At 42.5% G+C, this 23,744-nt stretch overlaps 1 protein-coding gene across 2 annotated transcripts; it reads right to left on the bottom strand.

Annotated features, from left to right (window-relative positions):
- Positions 1 to 238: 238 nt before the first annotated feature.
- On the bottom strand, positions 239 to 23,421 carry per1 (period circadian regulator 1). 2 transcript variants are annotated; one of them, XM_005804767.2, is made up of 20 exons: positions 23,257 to 23,421; positions 14,498 to 15,270; positions 12,717 to 12,970; positions 11,776 to 11,897; positions 11,406 to 11,607; positions 11,133 to 11,327; positions 10,603 to 10,681; positions 10,028 to 10,134; positions 9,618 to 9,771; positions 9,263 to 9,533; positions 9,026 to 9,134; positions 8,747 to 8,906; positions 8,532 to 8,647; positions 8,205 to 8,351; positions 5,799 to 6,197; positions 4,533 to 5,314; positions 4,234 to 4,438; positions 2,081 to 2,285; positions 1,663 to 1,813; positions 239 to 1,573 (listed from the first exon to the last, which is right to left on the bottom strand). In XM_005804767.2, the coding sequence occupies exons 2-20, from the start codon at positions 14,890 to 14,892 to the stop codon at positions 1,304 to 1,306; spliced, it is 4,323 nt and encodes a 1,440-aa protein (XP_005804824.1). In that variant the 5' UTR covers positions 14,893 to 15,270; positions 23,257 to 23,421; the 3' UTR covers positions 239 to 1,303. The 2 variants fall into 2 exon arrangements, with proteins under 2 accessions (XP_005804824.1, XP_023201917.1); XM_023346149.1 differs by lacking the exon at positions 23,257 to 23,421 and adding an exon at positions 19,434 to 19,637.
- Positions 23,422 to 23,744: the final 323 nt, after the last annotated feature.

Raw genomic sequence — 23,744 nt, 5'->3', positions numbered from 1 at the left:
GTGCCTTTGTCTTTTTTAGGCTGCGGTGAACACTTTGGGTGGAAACCGCAGTTTGAATAGAAGGAGGCTGCGGCCGGGTTGGAAAAAGCAGCTGCCCTCATCTGCTCTCTGCCTCCAGCTCCTTCTGGACACATCTGTGTACCCAGGCCAACTGCTGCAAAACACCCACTGACAAAAATAGAGTCGAAGGACACAAAACTAACAGCTGGAGAAAAGAAAAATCAAACATCTGAAAGGATCGTGTTTCAATGACATTTGAAGGGATTTTATTGTTTTCATTTTGTACAAAGAACTTCACCAAATGTTTAAGAAACTGCTGCAGATGCCACTGACGCCATGAAGAGTAGAACATCACATGACCAGAACAGTGCCACAGAGACAGAGAAAGAGAGAAGAAGTGAGTGGGGAAAACAGGGGAAAACTGTCAGGGTGTTTATGAAGAAAAGCACTGATCTCTTTGAAAAGCTACTTAAAGCCACGAGCGAGCACGGCTAACACATAAACTGAAAAGTGACCACCACTTGGAGGAATACTGTCCATCACAGCAGCTTTATTCATCATCCACATGAAACTTGAACTGTAGAGTCAATCAAAGTGCCAGTCAGTTTTCTGGTGATTGCCACCGTGCCACAACGAGGGGCAGCTCAAATGAAAAGTGCTTGACTTCTGGGTTAAAAACTTTTTTTCTTTTCTGACAGCAATTCAGACATATTGACAACATGATTTATTCATTTTGGGGTGGTTTTGTCTTCTGTAGCTGTAGGGGCTTAAAGTACAAAAATATACTCAAAGTAAAAAAAAAAGAAAAAAGAAAAAAAAGCAGTGTTTCTAGAAACATTCAATATGAAGAACAGCAACAGAGGAGGCGTCCCTTTGTCTTCTCAAGCTTCAACTCTGTAATGTGGCTCATCAGTCTTTATTTCCAACATATTCGCCCTTAGTCCTCTATAAACTTTACAGCTCAAATAAATATGCATACAGGAACAAAAGAGAACAAAAAAGGAAAGAAGGAACTAGAAGTCACTCTCTAAAACTGAGTGAGAGTATCTGGTGGTTTTCAAGGCCGTTCTCCTGCAGTCCCATACAACATGCCCGATGCTGTGTGATCACAGTCAGACATTTAGAGCAGTTCAGTCTGACCAGTCCAGCAGTAAATGGCAGTGTTGTGGATTAATATGCACCTTACCATCCCAAAAGAGCGTGCAACGTGGAGCTCTACATGTCCTGGAAGGTGCGTGATTTTTTTTTTCTTCTGCAGATCAGCAGAAATGTGATCAAACTCAATCGCTTCTCACTTAGATTTTTAAGTCTCTTGTTTGTCTGTCAGAGTTTCTGCTGCCAGTCTCTCCTTCTCTGTATTTTCTTCCATTTTGGCGTCTTTCCTCTGCGCCTCATCCTCCTCGTCTTCGTCTACTGCCTGGACGTCATCCATGGCCGCCTCGGCGAGAGCCTTCCCGTCCTTGCCGCTGCACTCCTGGGTTTTCAGGACGGTGCACAGCTCCATCTCGTGGATCTCCACGTCGAACGGCGTGGCGGGAGGCACCGAAGGGGGACACTTGCAGCCCGTGCAGCCCTGAAACCACAAGGAGACACACGTTTCATTTACATTCCTGTGGGTGCGCGCACTCTTGCTGGGGACGCGGGCGGTGCTGGGGAGCTTACGGAGATGTTGATGGCCCGCGGCAGGCGTCCCGTACGGATCCAGGGGTGGACCTGGCTCAGCTCCTTCTTCTGCTCGTCCGTGAAGCGAGGCTGGTGTTTCTGCAGGTTCCTGAGAGCTTCACGATCCTCCTGCAGCACTGTCTCCATGTTTCTGTTCATAACACAACAGGGAGAGGATTATTTGTTTATTTATTCATTTTAAAGTGATACTTGTTGCCCCTCAACAGCCAATATTTGACAAATACATAGATGCAGCAAAAGTTGAATGATACAGTAGCACAAAAAGGCCGACTTTTCCACAACTCCCCCCCCAAAAAACAGCAGCTTTTCAATCATATAATAGTGAAAAGACGTACTAAAACAAAACACAAGAATCAGTTAAAACATGAGAGGACTGAGTGGGGAAGTCACATGGTACCTGACGGGCAGCTGGTACGTCATCATGACCTTGTCGTCAGTGTTTGCCATCAGCAGCCAGATGGGGTCCTGCAGCACACACTTGATGAACTGATCTTCCCCACCGTCTCCTCCAGCGCTGCTGCTGCCCCCTGCTGGCTGCTTACGGGAGTGGTCATTCTCAGAGGAGTCGATGCTGCCAAAGTACTTGCTGGTGTGGCTACCACCTGATTGGGGGGAAAAAAAACAAACAAAAAAAAAACAGTTCAAGTTAAATGGTACTCAGTCAGTTGAAAAGTTTGCAACATCTACGTCAAAGAGAGCTCAGTGACCCCAACTTTTTCAAATACAATTTTGGTGGAAAATTTCTCAGAAGTAAATTGAGATTTCAACCAAGATTATGCAACAATTTATTTGGGTAATCCCAGAAAATTCTGTGCGGTAACGTGACTCAAACTATGAGCCGCAGTAAAGTAAGAATACACGTATTCTTTAGGCCTCCATCCTAAAACTACGACTCTCCGTTCGCTGCCCTTTCATAATTCCACGTAGCACGCTGCACATGTCTGATTTCCTCTCCAGAGATGAAGACATGTGCTCTCGTCCCTTGCTTTGCACCACGGCTATGTAATCAGACGTGACGATCAAAGCGATGCCGAAACCGCAGACTCAGCTTCGACAAATAGTGAAACTAAACCAGTCATCTGCAAAGTAGATGAAAGGAAATGCGTTTGATTTGGTGTTCCAGAAAACTTGAATTAATAACAGAGCAGAAAGTGCCCAGTAGAGGAAAGTGACAGAAGCAAACTGCTTTGAAGGTCAGAACTGACAAGGGGGCGGGGAGAAGTGGCTATGAGAGGAAAACCGGGTGCTTTCCAGCCTTTATTTGTTTTCTCTAACATGTTTGCTTGATCAAACAAAAGCTGGAATTAATACAAAGCTGCTTTTCTCACTGTATGTACAAGCATTATGCACAGCTGATAAAGTCTAATGCTTAAATTCATGCAGGAATGAGACAAAGAAAATGCACAAACTTTCATTTCCAGCCATCTCTATGCTGTGTTTTTCTACTTCCACGTCGAACTGAGGCCGTTTGAGTTTTTAGGTTTTCAGGTTTTTTCAGTTTCTCTACTCTTGGAAATAAATTGCTGGAATGTCCATTCCTGGAAAAATTGGAAGCTGTGAATATTTTTGCTAATCGTAGAGTGATTGACTTCAAATAATTGGAAATTACCTTATCATCCATCCAAGATTGTCCCCCATAATATGTGACCAATGATTGGAAATTCAAATGACTAACCTATTCAATCTTCATCCTTAAGATGAGAGCACAACACATTTTTTTATTTTGAGCTAAAAAGCAGAACAACCTTGTTTAGTAAAATCTAAAACTACAAATTGAGAAAATTATCAAGTTTCACATGATAAATGTGAAGTAGTGTTTAACACAATGGAGGCTGACGATCATTAAACAAAAATGATAAGTCGAATAAAAATAAATGGTTTAGAAACAACATAACCAGACAAAGCCAGATTCAAGACCTGAAAATGAAAAAATACAAGAAAAGCCATTCTGCTCCTTTTTCACTAGTTCATGTAATCGTTTTGTAATGTTCTTATGATAAGCACAGAATAAGAGTAAACCAAGAAATTATTTATCAGAGATTAACATTTTGAGCTCAAGTGTACTTCACCAATCCTCACTAAGGCACCACCTCTTTGCATCCATCATCCAGATAAGAACATCTCGAGGATTCAGAAACAGGCTGAACTTTTTGTGACCCTGAACACGTCACCTTTAACTTCAATAATCATTTAACTCGTTTAGCCAAAACGATGACAGCTCAATGATTCGGTCTACATGCAGAGCCTTGCAGAAGTCTTCCCACTCCATGAACATTTTGGCATTTCAAAAACCAGAAAATTTCAAAAGCATTTGTGTTCAGACCCGTTTACTCTGATACCCTAAATAAAATACAATGATACCCAATGGCTTTTTGGAATCACCTGGTAGTTACTTTATAGAGTTTGTTTGGAAAAAAAATAGGAAAACCATTTCATTCCAATTGTGTTGGTTTGTTTCCAAAAACTGCAAGCAGTGAATTTTGTGGTTGTAAAGCGACAAAACGTAGAAAGGTTAAAATGGTTGCCGTCTATTGGACCAAATCTACTCACTGGTGCCACTGGTTCCTGAGGAGCTGCAGCCGTTGGAGCCGGAGCCGGAGCCGGAGCCGGAGCCTGACCCTGAGGACCGCGTGCCCGAGGACCCCGAACCGGAGGCGGCTGAGCCAGTGCCCGAGCGAGAGTCTTCCTGCAGCAGAAGGTCCAGCAGGTCACTAGAAGTGGACATTGCGTCCTGGTTGGACTCAACAGCTTCAGCCTGAATAGAAGAGAAAACATTTTGTACCATTTTAAAGATGTTTCTCAAAGCTAAGGTGAAATTGTTGGATTATGGAGCAGCAGAAAGTGCCTACGTTCTCATTCTCCTTGGATGGATCGTCAGAGCTCCTCTGATTGATTGAACTTTGCCCCCCAGCTGCTGCGCCCAGCACAGAGGGAGGGGGTTGCTGCGACGCTGCCAAAGCAGTGCCGACTTCTAACCGGTTGCTCGGCAACTCCTCTAGCTGCAACAGGTTGAGAGGGGAGGAGCATCTTGACTGGAAGAGGGGAGACTCCGCCCCCTCGCGGTCAGCGGGAGTCTGTGTGAAGGACTGTGGGGTGCTGCTGCGGGACGGGGGGCAGGTGCCCACCATTGGCACAGAATTGGAGACAGAGGGGATGGGGGCGAGGGCAGGGGGCATCCCGGTGAAAGCGTAATTGGGGTTGTAGAAATGCCCCGGGGCGACGCCGGGCTGAGCCATGGGGAGCCCCATCTGGGGGAACATGTAGTTGGGCAAAACGAACGCCATCATGGGAGGTACCATCTGGGTGGAGGGGAACCGTGTCGGATCGGGTACGGGCAAAGGCTGGGGCAGTTGCGGGTAGATGGGGTACATTGGAAGCATACCAGTGGGGAAGGGAGTGGCGGGGATGCTGGCCTGGGAGCCCACCGAGGGCCATGAGGGGGAGTTTGTGGGCGGCCCGAGGGGCATGTTTAGAGGAACGGGGGCTGCGTTCGCTCGAGGGTCCTGTCGGTTCACAGGCAGCGAGCTGAGTTGGTCCGAAGACTCCTGGTGCTTCAGTCTCTTACCGCCGCGGCCCCGGCGCTGAGAGGTGCCGCCTCCAGCTGCTGGGTAATCACGGGAGCAGCGAACACCTGAGAAAAAACAAAACAAAAACAAAAAACTGTATGAGCATTTCCTAACCCACAGAGAAAAGAAAACACACATTTCCTCTTTATAGTGTTATGAAACGTTGCCTCTTTAGTTAACACAAACTTAAATTGTTTATGAACAGCATCCAGCAGCATTTGAAAATGTCTTAACATTTTCCAACAAAAATCATGATGCTGCCACTACCATGCTTCTCTGTTAAGATTGATATTTGGGATAACACAAAACTATACAAAAGAAACCATACATCGTGCATCTTAAAGGAAGCTGGTTGTACTGGATTTCATTTTGGGCTGTCGACTTTAAGGGGACAGAATACAAATGTGCGGCACACCTTTCAGATTTCTATTGGTATCACAGAAATCTAAACATTATGTGCTACTTTGTTTTGGTCTATCACAATAAAATCCTGATAAAATACACTTAAGTTTGTGGTTTAAATTTGAGAGAGTGATGTTCACATCTTACCTCGTGGCAGCCCAGCAGGGGCGTGGCCGCGCACGTTCAAAGACGCCGTCTGATCGAGGACCCGCAGCTTACTCAGATCGCTGAAGCGGTCGAGGAATGCCTGCTCCTCCTGCTGGGTGTGGGCCGACAGCACCTCCTTGGTCAGGCCCAGCCGGCCTGGAGCTCCGCCCCCTCCCACTGCCCCGCCTCCCATGCTGGCGCTCCGCCAGCTGTCTCTCTCCGGCTGACTTGCCTGAGGTTGAGGAGGCGGCGGAGGAAGGGGAGAAGGGGCTACAGTTGTATTACTGGGGGCAGTTGGAGCAAGTGGAGTCGAGCTAGTGCTAGCTCGAGGCTTTGGGATGGTAGCCAGAGGGGGGGCGATCAGGGTTGGAATTGTAGGAGCCTCTTCCATAACAATGTCTGAGTCGGGGCACAAGGAATGACAAGATGTTAAAAACCAATGGCTTTTAAGCTGAAATGACATTACATAAAATAACTCACAAACACATATATGCATACATGTCTGAACAAATAAAACAGAAAAAAATATGCATCAGGGTTTCCCCCAGTGTATTATAAGCCTGGTGGACCACCAGGCTTTACTTGCCCCACCAGGCTAAGGATTGCTTATTTATTTAAGTCTTTTTTTAAATGTTTGCATTTTTTAAGACTTTATAGTTGGTGTTCAGGAATTAGTCTTCCAATCTTTTAATAACTCCTAATTATCAAGTCATATTTTCAAATTTCCTGTCATTTTTAAATTCAAAAACTCGACAGGCCGCTGGATGAATGACTGGCCTAGCACTCAACCAGCGGGATTAGCAAGTTTTCTGGGGGAAACCTTGTGTATGATTTTCAAGAATACTTAGAAAAGACAGCTTCACTGTCTTGAGAAAAGTAAAAGAGGACAGAAAACAGCAACACATTTGAAGCCATTAAACTAAAACAACAGTTTTCTTTCACTCAGTATGACTGGGGCATCACACTCCTGCAACAGCTATAACTCAGTGATCTAGACCGTTAAATCTGCAATTCTGCATAAAATAATTCCAAAGATCTGGACTAGCTGCTGATTTATTTTTATTGCAAAACTTGATTAGCTTGATTTGAGGCTTTTAGCTATCTGAGCATTGCCGTTGTCAAATTCTGCTCGGTTTTGGAAGATGGTAAACTTCCAACGCTGCACTTTCAAGGAATGGCTAGATGTTAGGATGGCTTATATTATGCAAGATGGTCTGTAAATTAAATTGCTCCAAAGATGCAAAGAGAATGTTTCCAACTGTTCTTGCATGATTTGGTCGAATCAAGTCCTTCCTCGACACCATTTTACATGGGCACCGTCGTTTCTCGGACTTCCAACTGTGACCGTTCGATGCAAATAAGGCTTGATTTTACAATATAAGGAGGATCAATCTGACACCAAAGTGAGAGTTAAAATCTGCAAATCGGACAGATCAAGTGGGTTCCTGCCCACTCCTCATAGACATGAAGGCCCTTTTGCATCTAAGCTGTTGATTTTGAAAAGTGGAATAATTATACAACTATTAACTTTAATAATTTCTAAAGTTCAGAATTGGGTGTGCACCATGGTGAAAGCTAGGTTTGTGCAAGAAAAGTACATTTTCTGAACTTTACCAAGTCTGACAAGTAGTGGTTAAATGCTCAGGAAACCTAGTAGATTTCTACGAAAAGCATAAGGTCAAAAATTTTAGACTTATTCTTTGAACTAATATTGGTGTCTTTATATTTTACTTAATAAAGCTGTATTTTATTGGGAATGTAAGACTGTATGTACAATTTTGAGTCCTCCTGGATTACAAAAAATCCCCAATACAGTTATAATGTCTTTAAAAATTGCTAAAGTTGTTTGTAGAATAAAAAGAGCAGTTCAAAATAAACACACAAAAATGTCCCTAAAAGTAATGACCAAATCATTTCTGTGATAAGAACTGACCTTTTGTGAACTGTTAATTAGCACTGTGTAAATAAAGGCCAAACATTAATATTAATCAAATCATTAGCAGAAAATTCAAATTGCTTTTTGCTTTAAAAAAAATAATTTCAGTTGAAAGTGATGTAGAGATTGCCATTGCAGTTAAATACTTTAATGCATTAATAAATCTAAAAGTATCAATCACAACTACAAGATCTTCAATCCTCTAGCTTTAAAAAAGCTAGAGGATTGAAGACAGTGAAAAAACATGTTAATGTACAAAAATTCCTAATCTAATCTGAAACACTGAGGACATAGAAATTGACACTTATTTTAAACTAAGTGAACTAACTTCCAAATTGGTAAAAATGTTCTTATTGTCTACTGCAGACCAAGGTTAAGGATAGGTTAAGAAAGAGGAAAGAAAAGATCTTCAAGGCTCGTGGCATTCTTCTTCAGAACCTGCAGAGAGTGAGAGTGATGACAGTGCCCACCTGACTCGGGAGGTTTCTTGTCTCCTACATGGACGATGGTGCTGCTGAAGCTACACTGAGACGTAACTGAGGCTACACTCTCTGCCTTCGAAGCCATGGTCAGGGGAGGCAGAGGAGGTGGTTCACTTACGAGGTTAACTGAACCACCTGAAGAGAAACCAGCGTTGAAGTTCAGACGCACAGAGACATTGAGAGCCAGATTTGTTAGCAACTCAGGACATGAGACACGCTCACATTTCTGTTTCAGACTGTAGATGTGGATAATTAAATGTATTCTGCTTCTAGTCACTTTTAGGTATTAAGTGGAAGACATCGGAGATTGGTTACCTTTGTTGTTGCCGCTGGCGTCCGGCTGTTTATCGTCATCGGACATGGACGAGGCAGTGCAGGAGGAGCCGCACTTCCTTTTCACTGTGTTGGGAATGTTACAGCTCTCCAGATATCTGCGCAGGATGAATACAGGATGAGTGACGGGCATTGCGCACAAAAAAGAAGACAGAGAAGAAAAAAGCCGTTTTGTAATGCACAACAGCATCACAAACCTGATGATGCTGTCCAGACAGTTGATCTGCTGGTAGGAGTAACTGGTCGAGGGCTCCTTCTGCAGAAGAGCCGCAGGTACCAAGGAGCTGGGAGGATGAGTTATGTCTGCTATCAAGTCTCTGATTGGATCGCTGTTTATAGTTCTTACTCCTGCTGCACCTGGACAAACATGAGAGGAACAGACACGTATGTTCCCCGTTCTCCATCATCATCATCATCATCATCATCATCATCATCATTCTTGGATCGTTCATCAGCCAGCTGTGCTTTCATGTTACCTGTGCTGGTGTTTCTTCTAGGTAATGGACGGTTGCGGGACTCGATGAACACTTGCTGGCCATTGGTCTTGACCATGTGGACGTCCTTGCAGATTTGCTGGAACGTCATCTGAAAAAACAAACAAACAAAAAAAAAAACTCAAACATGTCAATTGGAGTTAATAATAACAGTTGTCAGGATATAACAGTTTTATTGCCTGTGTTTGCTTTTTAAAAACAATGGCGTCTCAGACTCACAGGTTTGTGCGAAGCTGCGGCGGCGACTTCCATGGCGGGGCCGTTGCTGTCGCTGGATGAGGCGGCTGAGGCACTGGGGTGCTGCTGGTGGGAACGGCGAGACCCCCGGGAGCCGCTGGACCCCAGTGAGCTGTAGCCCTGAGAGCTGCCGCTGTGGACCGGCTGGACAAGCAGTCGGTGGATCTGCTCGCTCAGCTGGACGATATCAGGCGTGGTGACTCGAGTCTCACAGCCCATCGCCTGGGTGAACACGTCCTCGTTCAGCGGGCTCCTGTAAGCGAGAGAGGTAGAAGTGTGATACCTCTGCTTTGTTTCAAAGGTAACACGAGTTTATACCTTTTTTTTAAGTGCTTACGTTCTGACTTTGTGACGTCCGACAACAAACGCCACCTTCCTGCTCCAAGGGTTGACGAAGGAGGACCAGCTGGTGTCGATGGTGACGTATTCTCCACTGCGGGCGCACATCCGCAGGGGCGAGTAGTCGAATGGCTGTCCTGCAAACTGAAAGACTGAAAACGAACCACGGGACAAGTTTAGACGGAATATGAAACAAGCATGAAAGGCCGATTAGACACATTCACAAGAAAACAAAGTATTGAAGCATCAGAAATGCAGCCTGATCTGATTGACAACCATATTCAGATCTACAGTATCTACAGTAGGTAACATACTTTTATAAGACCAAAAAAACATTCAAAAAGTCTGAATAATAATTGATCAAGAACACAAAAACTAGCAAAACAAAAGAGACTCAAACAGCCTCACTTTTCTCATGAATGGCCACCATCATTGGCCTGTCCTCTGGATGGATGTAGAGCAGGATGGGGGTTCCCACCATATCCTGGGGCAGGTAGCCTAAAAGCGGTACTGCCCTGAAAGCACAGAATCAGATCATGAGAACAGTTGTGTGATATTTTATTTTATGTCTGACTTTGTAAAAGTTGCAATAAAACCATAGGTGTGACGATCAGTATCAACCTGAGGTCCTGATCAATATTCTAGTTTTTGTGGATGATTTTGTTGATTGAATCTGGGTTACTGTAGGAAAAAGTTTTTCATTCCTTATATTTTTATATTGTACTCCTGGTTTCAAGTGTGAACTTACTAAGATCGGTATCTTCGCAAAACAAATACTGATTGGGACATCCCCAGTGTATGGATATATGAGTAAAACACATCAATGTTGGTTAAGTAAACAAGAAGTTATTCAGATAAAATCATATCTGCGACTGAATTGACCGAAAACCTGAAGTGTGTTAGTTGATGTCACAATGCTTTGGCGGGCTCAAAACACTGCCGGCATACAGCAGCACAACAGTAACCACAATGAGGTCACTGACCTCTCATCGACTTCCTGGAAGAGGCAGCTGGGAGTGTGACTGGTGGTGAAGATCCTCTTGTCTGGAGGGATACGGGGAGCTGAAAGGAAGAGAGAGAAAAGATGAATATTTTCCCCTCTCTGCATGAAAATATGTAAAAGGCTCATTTCTACAGCACACATGCAGTTGGTTTCTGTGCATCTAATTAATATTCAGAGGAATATGGCGCTCCAAAGCTAAATAGTGACACACAGCCTGTCCATCTCTGTCATTCTCCCATAACTCTACAGACATCAGGAAGACATGTAGACACTGTGAACTGAATCGCTGAAACTGGAGTGTTTGCTTTGTGTTTACATAAACTTTACACCTGCCTGAGTCCTAAAACCAGACTCCCTCATTTTATTTTGACTGTAAAGTGTGTTTCGTCTTCCTCTGAATCCCTTCACCTACATGTGTTTATCATTATTAAGCCTTATTAACACCATAATACAGACTTTTTATCCTGTCATGTCAGGAGAGAGTAAGTGAGAGTGCAGGCGACTAGACACCTTCGTATCCGGAGTGGACCTTCTCGGCGATGAGCAGGCAGCAGGGCTGCGGTTCTGCAGCGTCTGAGTCTCTGAGAGTGAGCTGGTAGGGGGTCAGGCGGAATGGTTGGTAGCGCATCTCGCCCCCCTGTGTCCGGTTGGCGCTGATCCGGCAGAACATGGACTTCTCCTGGGTGCAGTCGACGGGAGGAGAAGCTGCAGGGAGGGCAGGGTCAGTTAGTGTGGGCTTACAATCCTGATTTTGAGGATTTTTAGGGCCTGACATGAGCGAACCTGAGCCAATGCAGGAGGCCCATGATGGCAGGCGGCAGGGCGCCGTGCTGCTGTAGAAGGTGCTGACGTCCTGCGGGGCCAGGAGCTCAGAGAACATGATTCCCTGGAGACACTCGGGCTTGCAGCGCAGCAGGGCTGAACACTGAGGGGACACGTACACGACCTTCCCCGACAGGAAGGACACGGCCATAGAGAACGTGTCCTGGAAAACAGGCAGCAGGAATTCAGCAAGAAAAACTAGTATTGCAGATTCATAGAGCGCAGTAGGTGAGACTGAAAATATTTGAGGCCAAATGTCTTCTTCACACTTTTTCGGTCAAGACTTTTGCGGTTTATTTCGCAACAGAAATAAATAGGAGTATGAACTCACTGTGTTTTTCAGGGTGTATTCTGAAGTGATGTTGTCGAGCTCCTCTATGGTGAAGGTCGACAAGTCCAGACTGCAGCCATGACACTCCTCCACACTCCACTGGTGGTAGTACTCTTTGTTGGCTGAAATGCGCAAGAATGTATTACAATCTCTGGTAAAATGTGTTGAAATCTTTTCTTTTCTTTTCAGTAAAATGATCTCACACTGTCAGATTAAGATCTGAAGACTGAGGCAATTATTGAAGAAGCCTGAGTTTGGGTTTGCATCTGAATCTCATGGTTCAGGACTCCACAACCTCTAACAGCCCACAGCACCACAGATCCTCCACTGTACTTTACAGTAGGTGATTTTCCACATGTTCGTCATCTGTTTCATACCAGATCAGTCTCACTCTCATCTAACCTGAGCACATGGTTCCAGTTAAAGTCTCAGTGTAGTTTAACAAACTCCACATATCTATGCTTCCGACAGAAAATACCTTTTGTTGACATGCTTTCGAAACCCTTTCAAACTCATTTAGTCACTCATTGGTGCAGTTGTCTAAGAACTAGAGTAAGTCTACCGTATTTAAAAAACTTTAATTCATGCAAATAACTATATTCTTGCTCATCTGGTGACTGATTAAGATCATCATTCCTCTTTAAATAGAAGTTTTCTTGTCTAAAGTGTAATTTTGAAAAAGCCTTATTGACATTTTCTACTTTCTTGCTACAATAATTGTAGCAGATCTATCATTTCCGCCCCTCAACCCCCAAAATATATGGATATTACATCTTTTTATTCAAAGTGCAACAGAAATTGAGTGTATTTTGATGCTTTCTACATATATTAACCTGTAAATATGAAAGCGGCTGTAGCTGAGCTTGCATTATGATCATCGCGACTATCATTTAAATGTTCTGGTCTGAAAAAAAGTCAACCCAACAAAAGCAGCTGCTCACCTCGGACCTGCCTGACACACTGCAGGGCGTATTTGAGAGCACTCAGGGTGCCGGAGTGGCCCTTGGCTTTGCGCTCAGTGGGAAGGCGGAGCTTCAGCTCCTTGATGGCCTTCATTAGTTCCTTTTGCGTCTGCAGCCTGGCCGACTGGTCGCTGCTCCAGCCGGAGGTGGAGGGGGGGTCGTGCTCCGAGCTGTTGGACAGCAGGCTGTAGGCCAGAGAGCCATTGGGAGGTGACAGACTCTGGAAGTTGGAGCTGGGTAATGAAGACAGATTTAGAAAATTAAATTTAGCAGTACTTTTTTTTTTTTTTTACAAAAATATAAAGCGTCTTTTAAACATCTACACATTCAGTCATGCAACTACAGCAATGTTTTGTTTTTATTAGAATTTTATTTGACTGATCAACACAAAGAGTGAAAACTAGTTTTTACTAGTTTCTTGCCACACACAATGTTTTATCATGTAGTCAGTTTTAGTTTAATAGATCTTATTTACAGTTAGAGTAAAGCGGGCTGAATACAAAATGGAAACCACACTTTTAAGATTTTCTTCGCAAAACCGTATAAATACACACATCCTTTTCCTTCCACTTTGGTCTATATATATATTTAAAAAATTCTATATTCTTTTGGTATTATTTTTTCTGAATGTGTGAGATCTTGGCCCACAAGGCAGAAAGTGTGCGCAAAAATGTGCCTCAGATGAGTTCGACGAAGAACGGATGTAGATTTCTTGGAATTGACTGATAAGCACCATTCAGGTTTCAAATGCTGATATTTCTGGAGAAACGGTTCTCACTTCTAAAAACAGGATTCTGAGGTTTTTTGTCACTTTGAGGAAGACAAATTTTAGTTTGAAATGTAGTGAAAGGCAATATGAAAGGAAGTTTCAGAAGAATTTTTGAGAATTTAAATCATGTCATCTCACATCATGCAATCTGAATTGATTGTTTACTCAGCTGCTAAGCATGCTTTGATAAGATGTGCATGAGATGTTGTGTCTTGGTGCAAAAAGTAGGTTGGTTAGAGATGTAAGATAACTTCATCTGCAAAAGCAACTCATCATTTGAGCACAAAGCCTTCATCCAGTAGGATTTGATCATATCCACCCAGCCACCCTGACCTAAACAAATCCTGAAATAACACAATGTTGAGGTTGGCACCAGATTTATTTGTGAATTAAAGGTCTATTTCACTGCTTTTGTTGATATTTTCTTTAAATCCAAACACATTTAGCCACTACAGATCTATAAAACTGACAAATCTGGCCTGGATACTTAAAAGATTAAATGCAGATACAGTTTCTATGGGTAGCATCCCATAACTTTTTGGCATCTAGATCCAGTTAAAAACCCAAAAAATAAAAGAGTGAACAAACAAAGTGAAATGTCCCTTTTAGATCTAAGAATTAATGTGCTTTTTCTTGGTTTCTGGTTCAGAAACCAAAACGATTAATAAGATAGACTAAAACTCAAGAAAAATCTCATTTAAATAGAAATGAGAGAAAAAGGCCATTTATTGTTTCCAGAAATTCAGATTATCATTCTTTTGATTACGGAATCAGAACATTTTCATGCTCCACACATAGCCAGACAGATGTTTTCTGTAGCAAGTGATACCACTTATCAAGCTTCAAGTGATCAAGCTGTATTATCCATCCTAATCCACAGGTACAAAGGAAACACTTCTATCAAAGAAGGTGTTTGTATGTAAAGGGCTTGAAGGACTCATCTGAAGACTTAGAGGAGCACCTGTAGTATCAGAAGAGACGGTTCTCCTACCTCTTGCTGCTGTCTGTGGTTTCCAGAATCATGCCGGAGTCCTTCCCATTGGACGAGCTGTGACTGTGGGAGCTGGGCGCCGACTGATGTCCACACGAGGTCCCTCCGTCCCTCAACCTTCTGCCCTCGCTTTCCCTCTCCCCAGAGTCGTTTCCGCTGGAGACGCCGTCCATGTCGTCTGAGTGCGACCCTCTCTGGTCTCCAGACAGGCTCCCGGGCCCTCCTCCGGAGGCGCCGCCCTGTCCCTGGCCGGGGACGTTGGAAAGGGAGCGGCTGCAGGTGCTTTTCTGCTCATTTCTCTCTAGTGACTCTGCCTCCCGGTCCTCGCTGCAGGCCCCCGGTGCTCGCCCCCGACCGCTGCTGCTGGGCACAGACGTGGAGCTGTCATAACTCATACTAGTGTAGAATGAGGTTGTTCAGCTCAGCTGGAGCTACTCAAATTTAAGTGGGACTACTATGTAAATACAAGTGAATCATAGTTGTCAACTTAAGAGAAAAAAACGATGGTTTAAAAAACAAAAAGTGCTTTTCCTTGGTGGCTTCAAGCCCTCTGTGAGGGCAGAAAAGCTTGAAGTGTCACTCAACGAGGCGCAGACAACAGATGAATTTCTTGTTATGAAACAGCCCTGGCGTGGATCCTCGAACAGATGGGATGAGCGATGGAGTCAGAGTGCGAAGATAAAAAAAAAAAAACAGCTCTTGGTGAGAGCAAAAAAAAAAGATTTGCTGCACTCCTGTAGAGAGGCGAGTCGCTCCAGTCGCTTAAAGGCCACCTGAAACAAAACAGAGAAGGTGTTCACAGAATGGCAGGGAAAGTTTGAAAAAAAACAAAACAAACAACAACAACAGACAAAAAACATCCCATAATATCAGCTCATCGCATCCCCCCTCTCCAAGGTAAAACTCCAACATGGCCCTGAAATGTGTGCTCCGCTCCGCTCTGCTCTGGCTGCTTGTTAGAGAGTGTGGGTGTTGCTTTGCTCCAGCTGATGGGCTTTTTTGCACAGATTAGCCCAAAATAAAAGCGCAGAAAGACAATAATCTTCAACTCCGGTTTGCATGGTGCAACTGCATACGCACTCATGCTGAATTTAGCAAAAAAAGTACACAGTCAGTCGTCACAGCACAGTCCTCTTTTGCCCAGAAGACGATCAAAATAAACATTACGTCAAGAGCAGGAAATAATGCTGGACATCGGAGAGCTCTCTTGTTCATTAGGGCTTTAATTGGGAGTAGTGCCTCTATATGCTCAGAAATAGCTGCCACCTACGCAAGTAGGACTTTGATTCTATTTATTGGCCACCAGGTAATCCTATAAGAGTTATAGATGCATCCGAGAGACGACGCAGGCCGCCGCTAAGTCGTCAATCCTTTCAATTTTATACACCTGGCTGCTCCAAAAGAAGCTTCCGAAACTCCCCGCTGGTCGCTGATAGGTGTGCAGTGATGCTCCTCTGCGGCGTTGGTGTGTAAAAACGCCTTCCCTTCTCCTCCCCCTCTACCCTCTAGAGTGGCAGCTCAGACAAAAAAGCTCTCTGCCCTGACGCAGAAACCAGATTATAAGAAGGTTAACAGGTGTGGACAGCCAGTGACGACCGCAGCTCATAAATATCCCAAATTAAGGTGATTGAGTTGCTTGAGTTCAGTAGTTCTCGGTGCACTGGGCAGCCTTCATTAAATTGCTAAACAGCATTATGTTTAGTCAGAAGGATGATACACGCTCTGCACATGGCACAGTGTGTGAGCCGTGGTCGAACTGGGTGGGAGGAGGAGAAATAAGCAGGACGGGTGAGATGCGAGCTGGCGTCCGTACACAGAAGAAGAAGTAGAAGATTCACAAGTGAGGTGGTGGTGATGATAAAGTGTTAATGTTCCTTTTCTGAGATTACGACTACAGTCTTCAATACACATCACCATTAAAACACCGCCATCACATTGACACATACGGCACATTTTAAAAGGGTCAGAATGGTCTAGTCAAAGTCTAGGAAATTTGGCAAGACTTAAAAATTAAAGCTCATGTGTATCATTTTCCTTCACCTATACAAATACAGACCACTTTGTTTTGGCTGGATATTACATGTGGATAAGTGAAAAAGAATGGATGCTCTTTGGGGATGAAACAATTAATTGTGATTAATTGTGATGAATCGATTATTAAAATAATCGTCAAAAAATTCAAAAAATATATTTATTTTGTATTTAAGATATAAAAGACAAACTTTTTGTGTGTAAATATGTTTTCTTCACTCTTTAAGTAGCTATGTTAGTTTTAGCTTCACTCGGTCTAGACTTTGTTAAAAAAAAAAATCTAAATAAGCACCTTTTTCTGTCCAGTTATTAAATTGGTTATTCCAAAAAGTATTTATAGTATTGTATAAAATAACCTTAAATGGAAAATCTGCAGAATGTTCCAATTTTTTTCCCATTCAATTAATTGATTAATCGTCATCAGAATATTTGATAGAATAATTGATTAATAAAATAAGTGTTATCTGCAGCCGTAATGATTTCAAAGGCTCTTTGCAGGAGTCGGTTCCGGGTGAAAATCAGGGAGCTAACATGCTAACACTGATGCCTCCTCATAACAACAAGATGTGTTTGATCTATAGGAGTGAAACACACACAAACACTGGGAGAAGTGTAAAACTATACACTGGTAACTCTGCGGGACGAGATCTAAATTTATGTCCGCCCTCTCCTCTTCTGTGGAATCGGCCTCTGATTATGTAAGGTACTGTCTATGTTGGCGTGGGAAGGAGCATGGCATGATATAAAACACTACTTTGTGCTCCTGAAACACTGTTTTATTCATAAAAAAAGATTGACACTTCACCTAAGTACTGCACTTGATCTACACTGTTCAACAGGGTAATTGGGGAGACAAACCAGATGAACCAACAGCCATAGATCAATGTGAACAACTGAATAAAAGTTCCTTTTCAGGTTTTTATCATTTTACTCTGTCAAAAAGCAGGTCAGTGCTCTTATATTACCTCCTTTCTGCATAATGTAAAACTGCAACTCATGAACTTGCAGCCCTTTTTGTGTTTACAGCTGTAAACACAAGCAGTGTTTACATCTGTAAACATCTGTAAACCCATCAGTTCATCACTCTGAACTGCTGAGCTTAACAGTATTTAAGGTAGTGAAGTCCATATTTCCTCCTGATTTTCTCCAACTCAAATCAATTCATATTGAACATGTTTTGGCTTCGAAATGAGACACAGCCATCTGTTTCCAAGGTAGCAGTTACAAACAACCTCACATACTTACCAGGCATGAGCCAGTTACTGGAATCAAGGTTAGCAAGCTTTTAAAAACAACTTAAATTTCCTGTCTGTTCCCACAGGTTTCCCCATGTTTCAGGAAAACGTGCGATTAGGATACAGTAGAAGAATGTCACAATGATAATATTAATTCGAAATGAGTCACTTTTTTTGACTAGATCATTTCAAAGCAATTTTCGACAGCTCCAATATCGCAAAACTCCATGAAGCAGGAATAACTGTTTATTCTCAGTTATAATAAAAAAACTAATTAGACCTCATATCAGTCCAAGTCTAGTCTTCTGGCTCTAGAAATGTCATCAAAACCTTCACATGAAGCTTCAATGAGCAGAACAAAGCTATAGAGCGTCACTGGCAATGAAGGAGAACAACTCCTCCAGAAGTTGCCAAAGCTCTGCTCCAAAAGTTGGCCAAAAAATCTACTCGTTTCTCACAAACAAGATTATAAACAGACAAGGAAACGACTGTTGAGATGATAGTTATAATGTAATAAACAGCAAACGGTCAGTGCATAATAAAGAGCCTCAACTTGAAGTTGCAAAACTCACAGCTTGAAGCCAGCAGAGGTAGAACAGGACATGGAAATAATGTGGTCTTAACAGTTTCTAATGCAAGTTTGAGCAACTCTCTGCTGTTAGCTGGAGACCAAGGACAAGCAGCTATATTTGGGCATGCACAGACTGGACCTGGAGGCCGCACTTTGAGTTGAAGCAACCACAAATCTGAGAAAAAAAAACAACAGAATGTTCAGAGCTTGTTACATGACATTATTTGCTTATTTTGTCAATCTTTCCCCAGATGATTATTTGTCGCATGACTGGTACAGCAAGTGACCAACATCTAAAACTAAAAATTAATATATCCTTGTAGTTATCTCTTAATGTTGCTTGTCCATTCTTTCTTTAAATTCCAACTACAAAACATCGATTATGAATAAAGCCTGTCTTAATAGAGGTGACCACTGCCCCCAGACCTGGATCTGCTTAGTGGCACAAATTAACAGAAATACAAATTATTTTATTATAGATGTAGGTATTACAGATAGGGTATGGGTTGGTTATCAAGATACAGCAAGTTTTTTTTTTTACTGTTGTGGTTTTTCAACTGCACAGTGCTGGTCAGCTAGCTGACAGAAGGATGTTACACTTTTCCTCTCACCAAGAAAAAGAAAAACCCAAAATCAGGTGTTTTACAAATAAAGAACTGCCACCAATAAAATAAATACACCCAGGGGTTGTTTAATTTGCATTTTCTCTGGGTCTATGGCTAAAGAATGAACATTGCAATACCTGAACAAGTCAATATGCTTTAGGAACAGTTCCTCCATTAAAAAAAAAACAACAGATCACATCATACATTTTTTATATGTTTACGTACGGAAATTGTTCTCCGAGAATCTCACAAAGAGATATAGGAGCAAAGAAGAGGCTAAATTGTTTTTTTTAAATTCATCAATTTAAAAAAACAATAACCTTTATAGCCCAGTTTGCATTCACTGTTTGTATGCATCATGCAACAGTAAAATAAAGACCTAATCTGTAGGACTCTGTCATAATCAATCAACAGCAATTTATGAGCAATCAATGGAAGACACACAGCAGTAATAGCTTGTAAAAAAAAACAACAACAAAAAAAAAAACAATCACCTGAAGTAAACCCCGGTGTAACGTGAGAATACTTCCCGCTGCAGATTGCACATTGACTGCAGAAAGATGCGGTCCGTGCGTGAACAAGTGTGAAATTCCAGGAAACATACGCTCCTGTCTACTGATCCAAGCAGGCCACCAAAACCACGCAACAGCACAAATACAGAAGAAAATAAAAAAGAAGAAGAGAAGTCGCGCTGTTGTTTCGCTAGGCTCTCTGCGCAACTGAGGCGCGCACCTCAGCAGCTGGATCCAAGCTATTCTGTCCTGTGTACACACACGAGCACGTGTCAGCGGCGGTGTTTTCCGCGAGCCTCGCGGCGTGCTGATTGGTCGGCTGGCTGGACCAATGAGAGAGCGCTCTGTGCTGAGAAGGGATGAAGGAAGGCAGCGTGCCAGACACCAGGCTCAGCTGCGACCAGAGGCTTGTGTGTGATCTGCAGCACACTGAACTGAATCTAGATCAGCGTTAAATGACACAAAACCCCACATAATGAGGGAAACGGTGAAATATTTATTTTTAGATGTATTAAAGCGGGAGTTTTTTGCACTATATACTATCAGATCACACATATTCTCTTCCAGATAATAATAATAAGTAATCAACATTAAAGACAGTCAGAAAAAGCTCTGACGTATAAAATGGGTTCAAGAAGATCAACTCTTCTTTACTGCTATAATTATTCATGCCATTTCTCAATTGTTGTGGTTTGATTTAGAGGAAACCTGAGTCAAGTAGGCTGTTTGGTTATCCCCCAACAAGGTGTAAAATGAGTGTCAGTGGGTGGCTGACGGCTCATCTACCAGACCACATACAACAGCGTGTCATTATGCATCATGATATTCATCTACGCTGTCTGCACATTTCTCAGGCAAGTGGAAACTCTCCAGTCATCTGCTACACATGGGCTTGCAACAAAATAAGAATCTATAATGAATAAGATCTTTAGGGACTGTTAGGATAGAAGCCTGTTTTATAGCCAGCTGACTGCGATGAGCAGCAACAATTAGGAGAGAGGTTACTGTTTTATTTCATGCTGCAAATTGATTGAGAAAACTCCAGCAGTTTCTCATTTAAAAGGACATCAAAACTGTGATGACAAGACATTTTAATGGGTTAAAACTGCGGTGCTGCAACACGTTGGACTCTACATGATGGCCGTTTTACTTGTGAGCACCGGTACTTCTGATCGATTTGATGTTTCTTGAAAGCAGTGTGGAGTGTGGCGTTACTCCATTCTGCGGCGGTTCCTGTCGGACTGGTGCCCCTCCTGCTGCCGCCCCCAACCAACTAAAATGTAAGCAATTATCAGAATTGGTTCCCCAACAGAAAGCAGATAACCTAGTCTTGCATTACCCAGCAGAAAGCAAAGGAAACCTACTCCACTGTACATGTATACAAGTAATAGCAAACTTCTTCAAGACATAACTGACACATAAGATATACTTTATTTTCTAGACATTGGGCGCCCCGCCCCTTTCTGACACTGCCCTGGGTATCTGCCCATATAAAGCACCACTACTGACTCCGGTCACTCCAGCACTTCCCTCTTCCAGTTCAGTCAAATGAGTTTAAATGGTGTGAATGAAGAGTTTAAAGGTATTCAAAAAGAGTTAACCTTCGTTCTTGTAATCGGTCGTTGGAAAAAAAATGTCAATCTTTACAGCGAACCGTCTCTTATAAACCCTGTAACATCCTGAGTCTCTATTAAAAATTTAGTTTCTCCTTCATTTAAGCTATTTTAAAGTTACCCAGCTCTCACATAACTAGATCCAAAGTATATTTAATAACACTATCAATTTATTAAGAAAAGGCTATTCTGGCAAGTCTGCCAGTAACACCCTGATCCACATACACCACCTAGTAAAATGAAGCAGGCAAACAGGTCTAATGCACTACAAGTATGTTGACATCTTTGCGACGTAGACATTATCCCAACGCTGGGTGTCGCAGGTCAGGTCACACAAACATGACAGAAACTTAATCACTTTTGGCACCTTAAAGAAAGATTGGTTGTCCACTTTCCGGCAGCCCTCTACCTTTCTGAGAACACACAACGTACACACACCTTCCCTTACTAACCATCACTCTGTGTCTTTTCTTAGCATTGTTCACTAGGCAACAGAGATTTATTAGAAGATAGTTTAATTTCCCCAGCCACCAAAGGAGTAAGTACAGGCATCTTGCAGACTGACAAGAGAGATTTCTCGCCCTGTGAAGACTCGGTGTGATTGAAATCTTGTGAACTGTTTGAATGTAAAGAGTCACTGGTCCACACGTGCCTAAATAGTTCAAAATGTAGAAAACGCCGCCTCAGCCAACGCCCTTACCATCCCACAGCAGGCTTGCTGGTTGGGCCAGATTTGTTTACAAGCAAACTGGACGTGCCAGAGGATGATGTTCTTAATCTCTTGCCTAGAGAGGCATTTGCACATAATTTAAAAAAAAAAAAAAAAAACAGTACAGGTGCATCTGTTCACACTCAAGCCCTTCTCTCAAAGCTTCATGGGTTACAGACAATTAGTAAAAAAAAAACAAAAAAACAATTGGTGCAAAGCTGGGTTTATAAAACTGCAAAAACAGAAATGTATGGATGCTGCAGATGCAGCTTGTTGATAGAGGAAAGATACAGAAATTGCTGCAAAGAGCATGTATAGGAAAAATCTTTTTTGTTTTGGGAGAGCGCGATACACTGAATCAATCAGAGAAATGCGCATTTGTCTTTAGACATTCTATTTAGAAAATCAGAGTAAATATCAGCATATGAGAAAAGAAAAGCAAGCGAGAAGGAAGACAATTCTCCTTTTATGTCTCATCGGTCACGTACACAGTGTCTTCCACCCTCTCCTGTAAGGAGTTTCTCTAAGTTTCTCCCATCTCTGGTTAATTGGTACCTCTGTTCCAATTAACAGAACAGAGTTCTTCTGTTTCGGTTGGAAACAGAAGAAAAAAATATCTTCACTGAAACCTCCGTTATCAGTTCACTTGCTCAGAAACCTTCATTATCAGTTCATTCTTCCAAGTAAATAAGCAAAACTTTTATTTTCCAAGACAACTAACAGTCACAACAATATGAACAACAAGTGCAACAACCTGCTGACATCTCTAAATACAAAAGACTCAACCTTACATTAGAGGCTACCCTACACTTGGTCTGAATTATAAAAATGATGGCTATTTTCAGTGGTGTAATGCACCAATTAAAATATGACATGGCATGGGTTAGCTGCCCTAATTATTTATTTAAAGTTCCAATGTTTTACAAACTAAATTTTTCAAATATTCACTCCACATTCTGCACCTGGAGCCTTTGACTGACCTCTAAGAAAGAAAGAACCTGTGATGAGCCATTTGTCTGTCTGTATATGTCCGTATTTGATTGGCAACCACAACAATTGACAAAACATATCATAGTTAGCATGGATCTGACACAGAGGGATATTTTACAAGCCTGCTACTTCATAGGTGCAATGTATCCATAAATCAAAAAAGGAAAAACAAAAACATGAAGAAGCTGTGCTATCTTCTAAGCCTAACTACTACGTTAGTATTAACACTGGTTAGTTGGCAGGAGTTCAAAGCACTGGTATCTTCCGAATCACATCGGTTTGTGTGGCTATGGTTTGTACAATAGTGCAAAACCTATGCGTAAACTGGCCCTTTATTGGAATGCGTGTAGAACTATGAAGATATTTCACAGCTAACTATAGCATTGAGCTGTTTGTCAGCAGCTTACAGCTATGACAACTAGCATGCTAGCAAAAAAAAAAAAAAAAAGAAGGAACGGTTAAAGTAAGCTAATGAAATCCCAAGCAAACTTACCTTATCTCTGTTCAAACGTAACCACAGTTGATGTGATACATCCGCTTAAATGACACAAACTTCTTCCAAGAAAAACCAGAAATCCAGTCAATGTCGAGTAAATTCGCTTTGTCGCCCCTATGTTGGCTCTGCTTACATTTCTGAGCTCTCCGCGAATGTAGTTTACACGCACGGATACACGTGTGGCAGTTCATGCCTTGGCAAGTGATGTAGAAACAGCAGCACTGATTGGACAGGAGCAGACCGTAACCCCGCCCAAAGCACACCCCTCTGTTTTTTGATTGGTCTTGATGGGCGGGGCTAACGGCACGAGGCTCAGCGGTCACGTTGCTCTGTGACTGGAACTGCAGTCAACTTCCAAACAACAGTGGGAACACGAGAGAACTGACCTCCCACCTAAGGAACATTTTACCGTAATACAGATCATAGCCTGGAACAGAAATATGAAGAAGGGTGATGTTATGTTAACATAACAGCAATACTAATGC

Source organism: Xiphophorus maculatus, chromosome 14 (genome assembly GCF_002775205.1).
Source record: "Xiphophorus maculatus strain JP 163 A chromosome 14, X_maculatus-5.0-male, whole genome shotgun sequence".
Lineage (NCBI taxonomy): Eukaryota > Metazoa > Chordata > Actinopteri > Cyprinodontiformes > Poeciliidae > Xiphophorus > Xiphophorus maculatus.
Note: the sequence above shows the minus strand (reverse complement) of the source record. Positions and strands in the feature narration are given on the sequence as shown.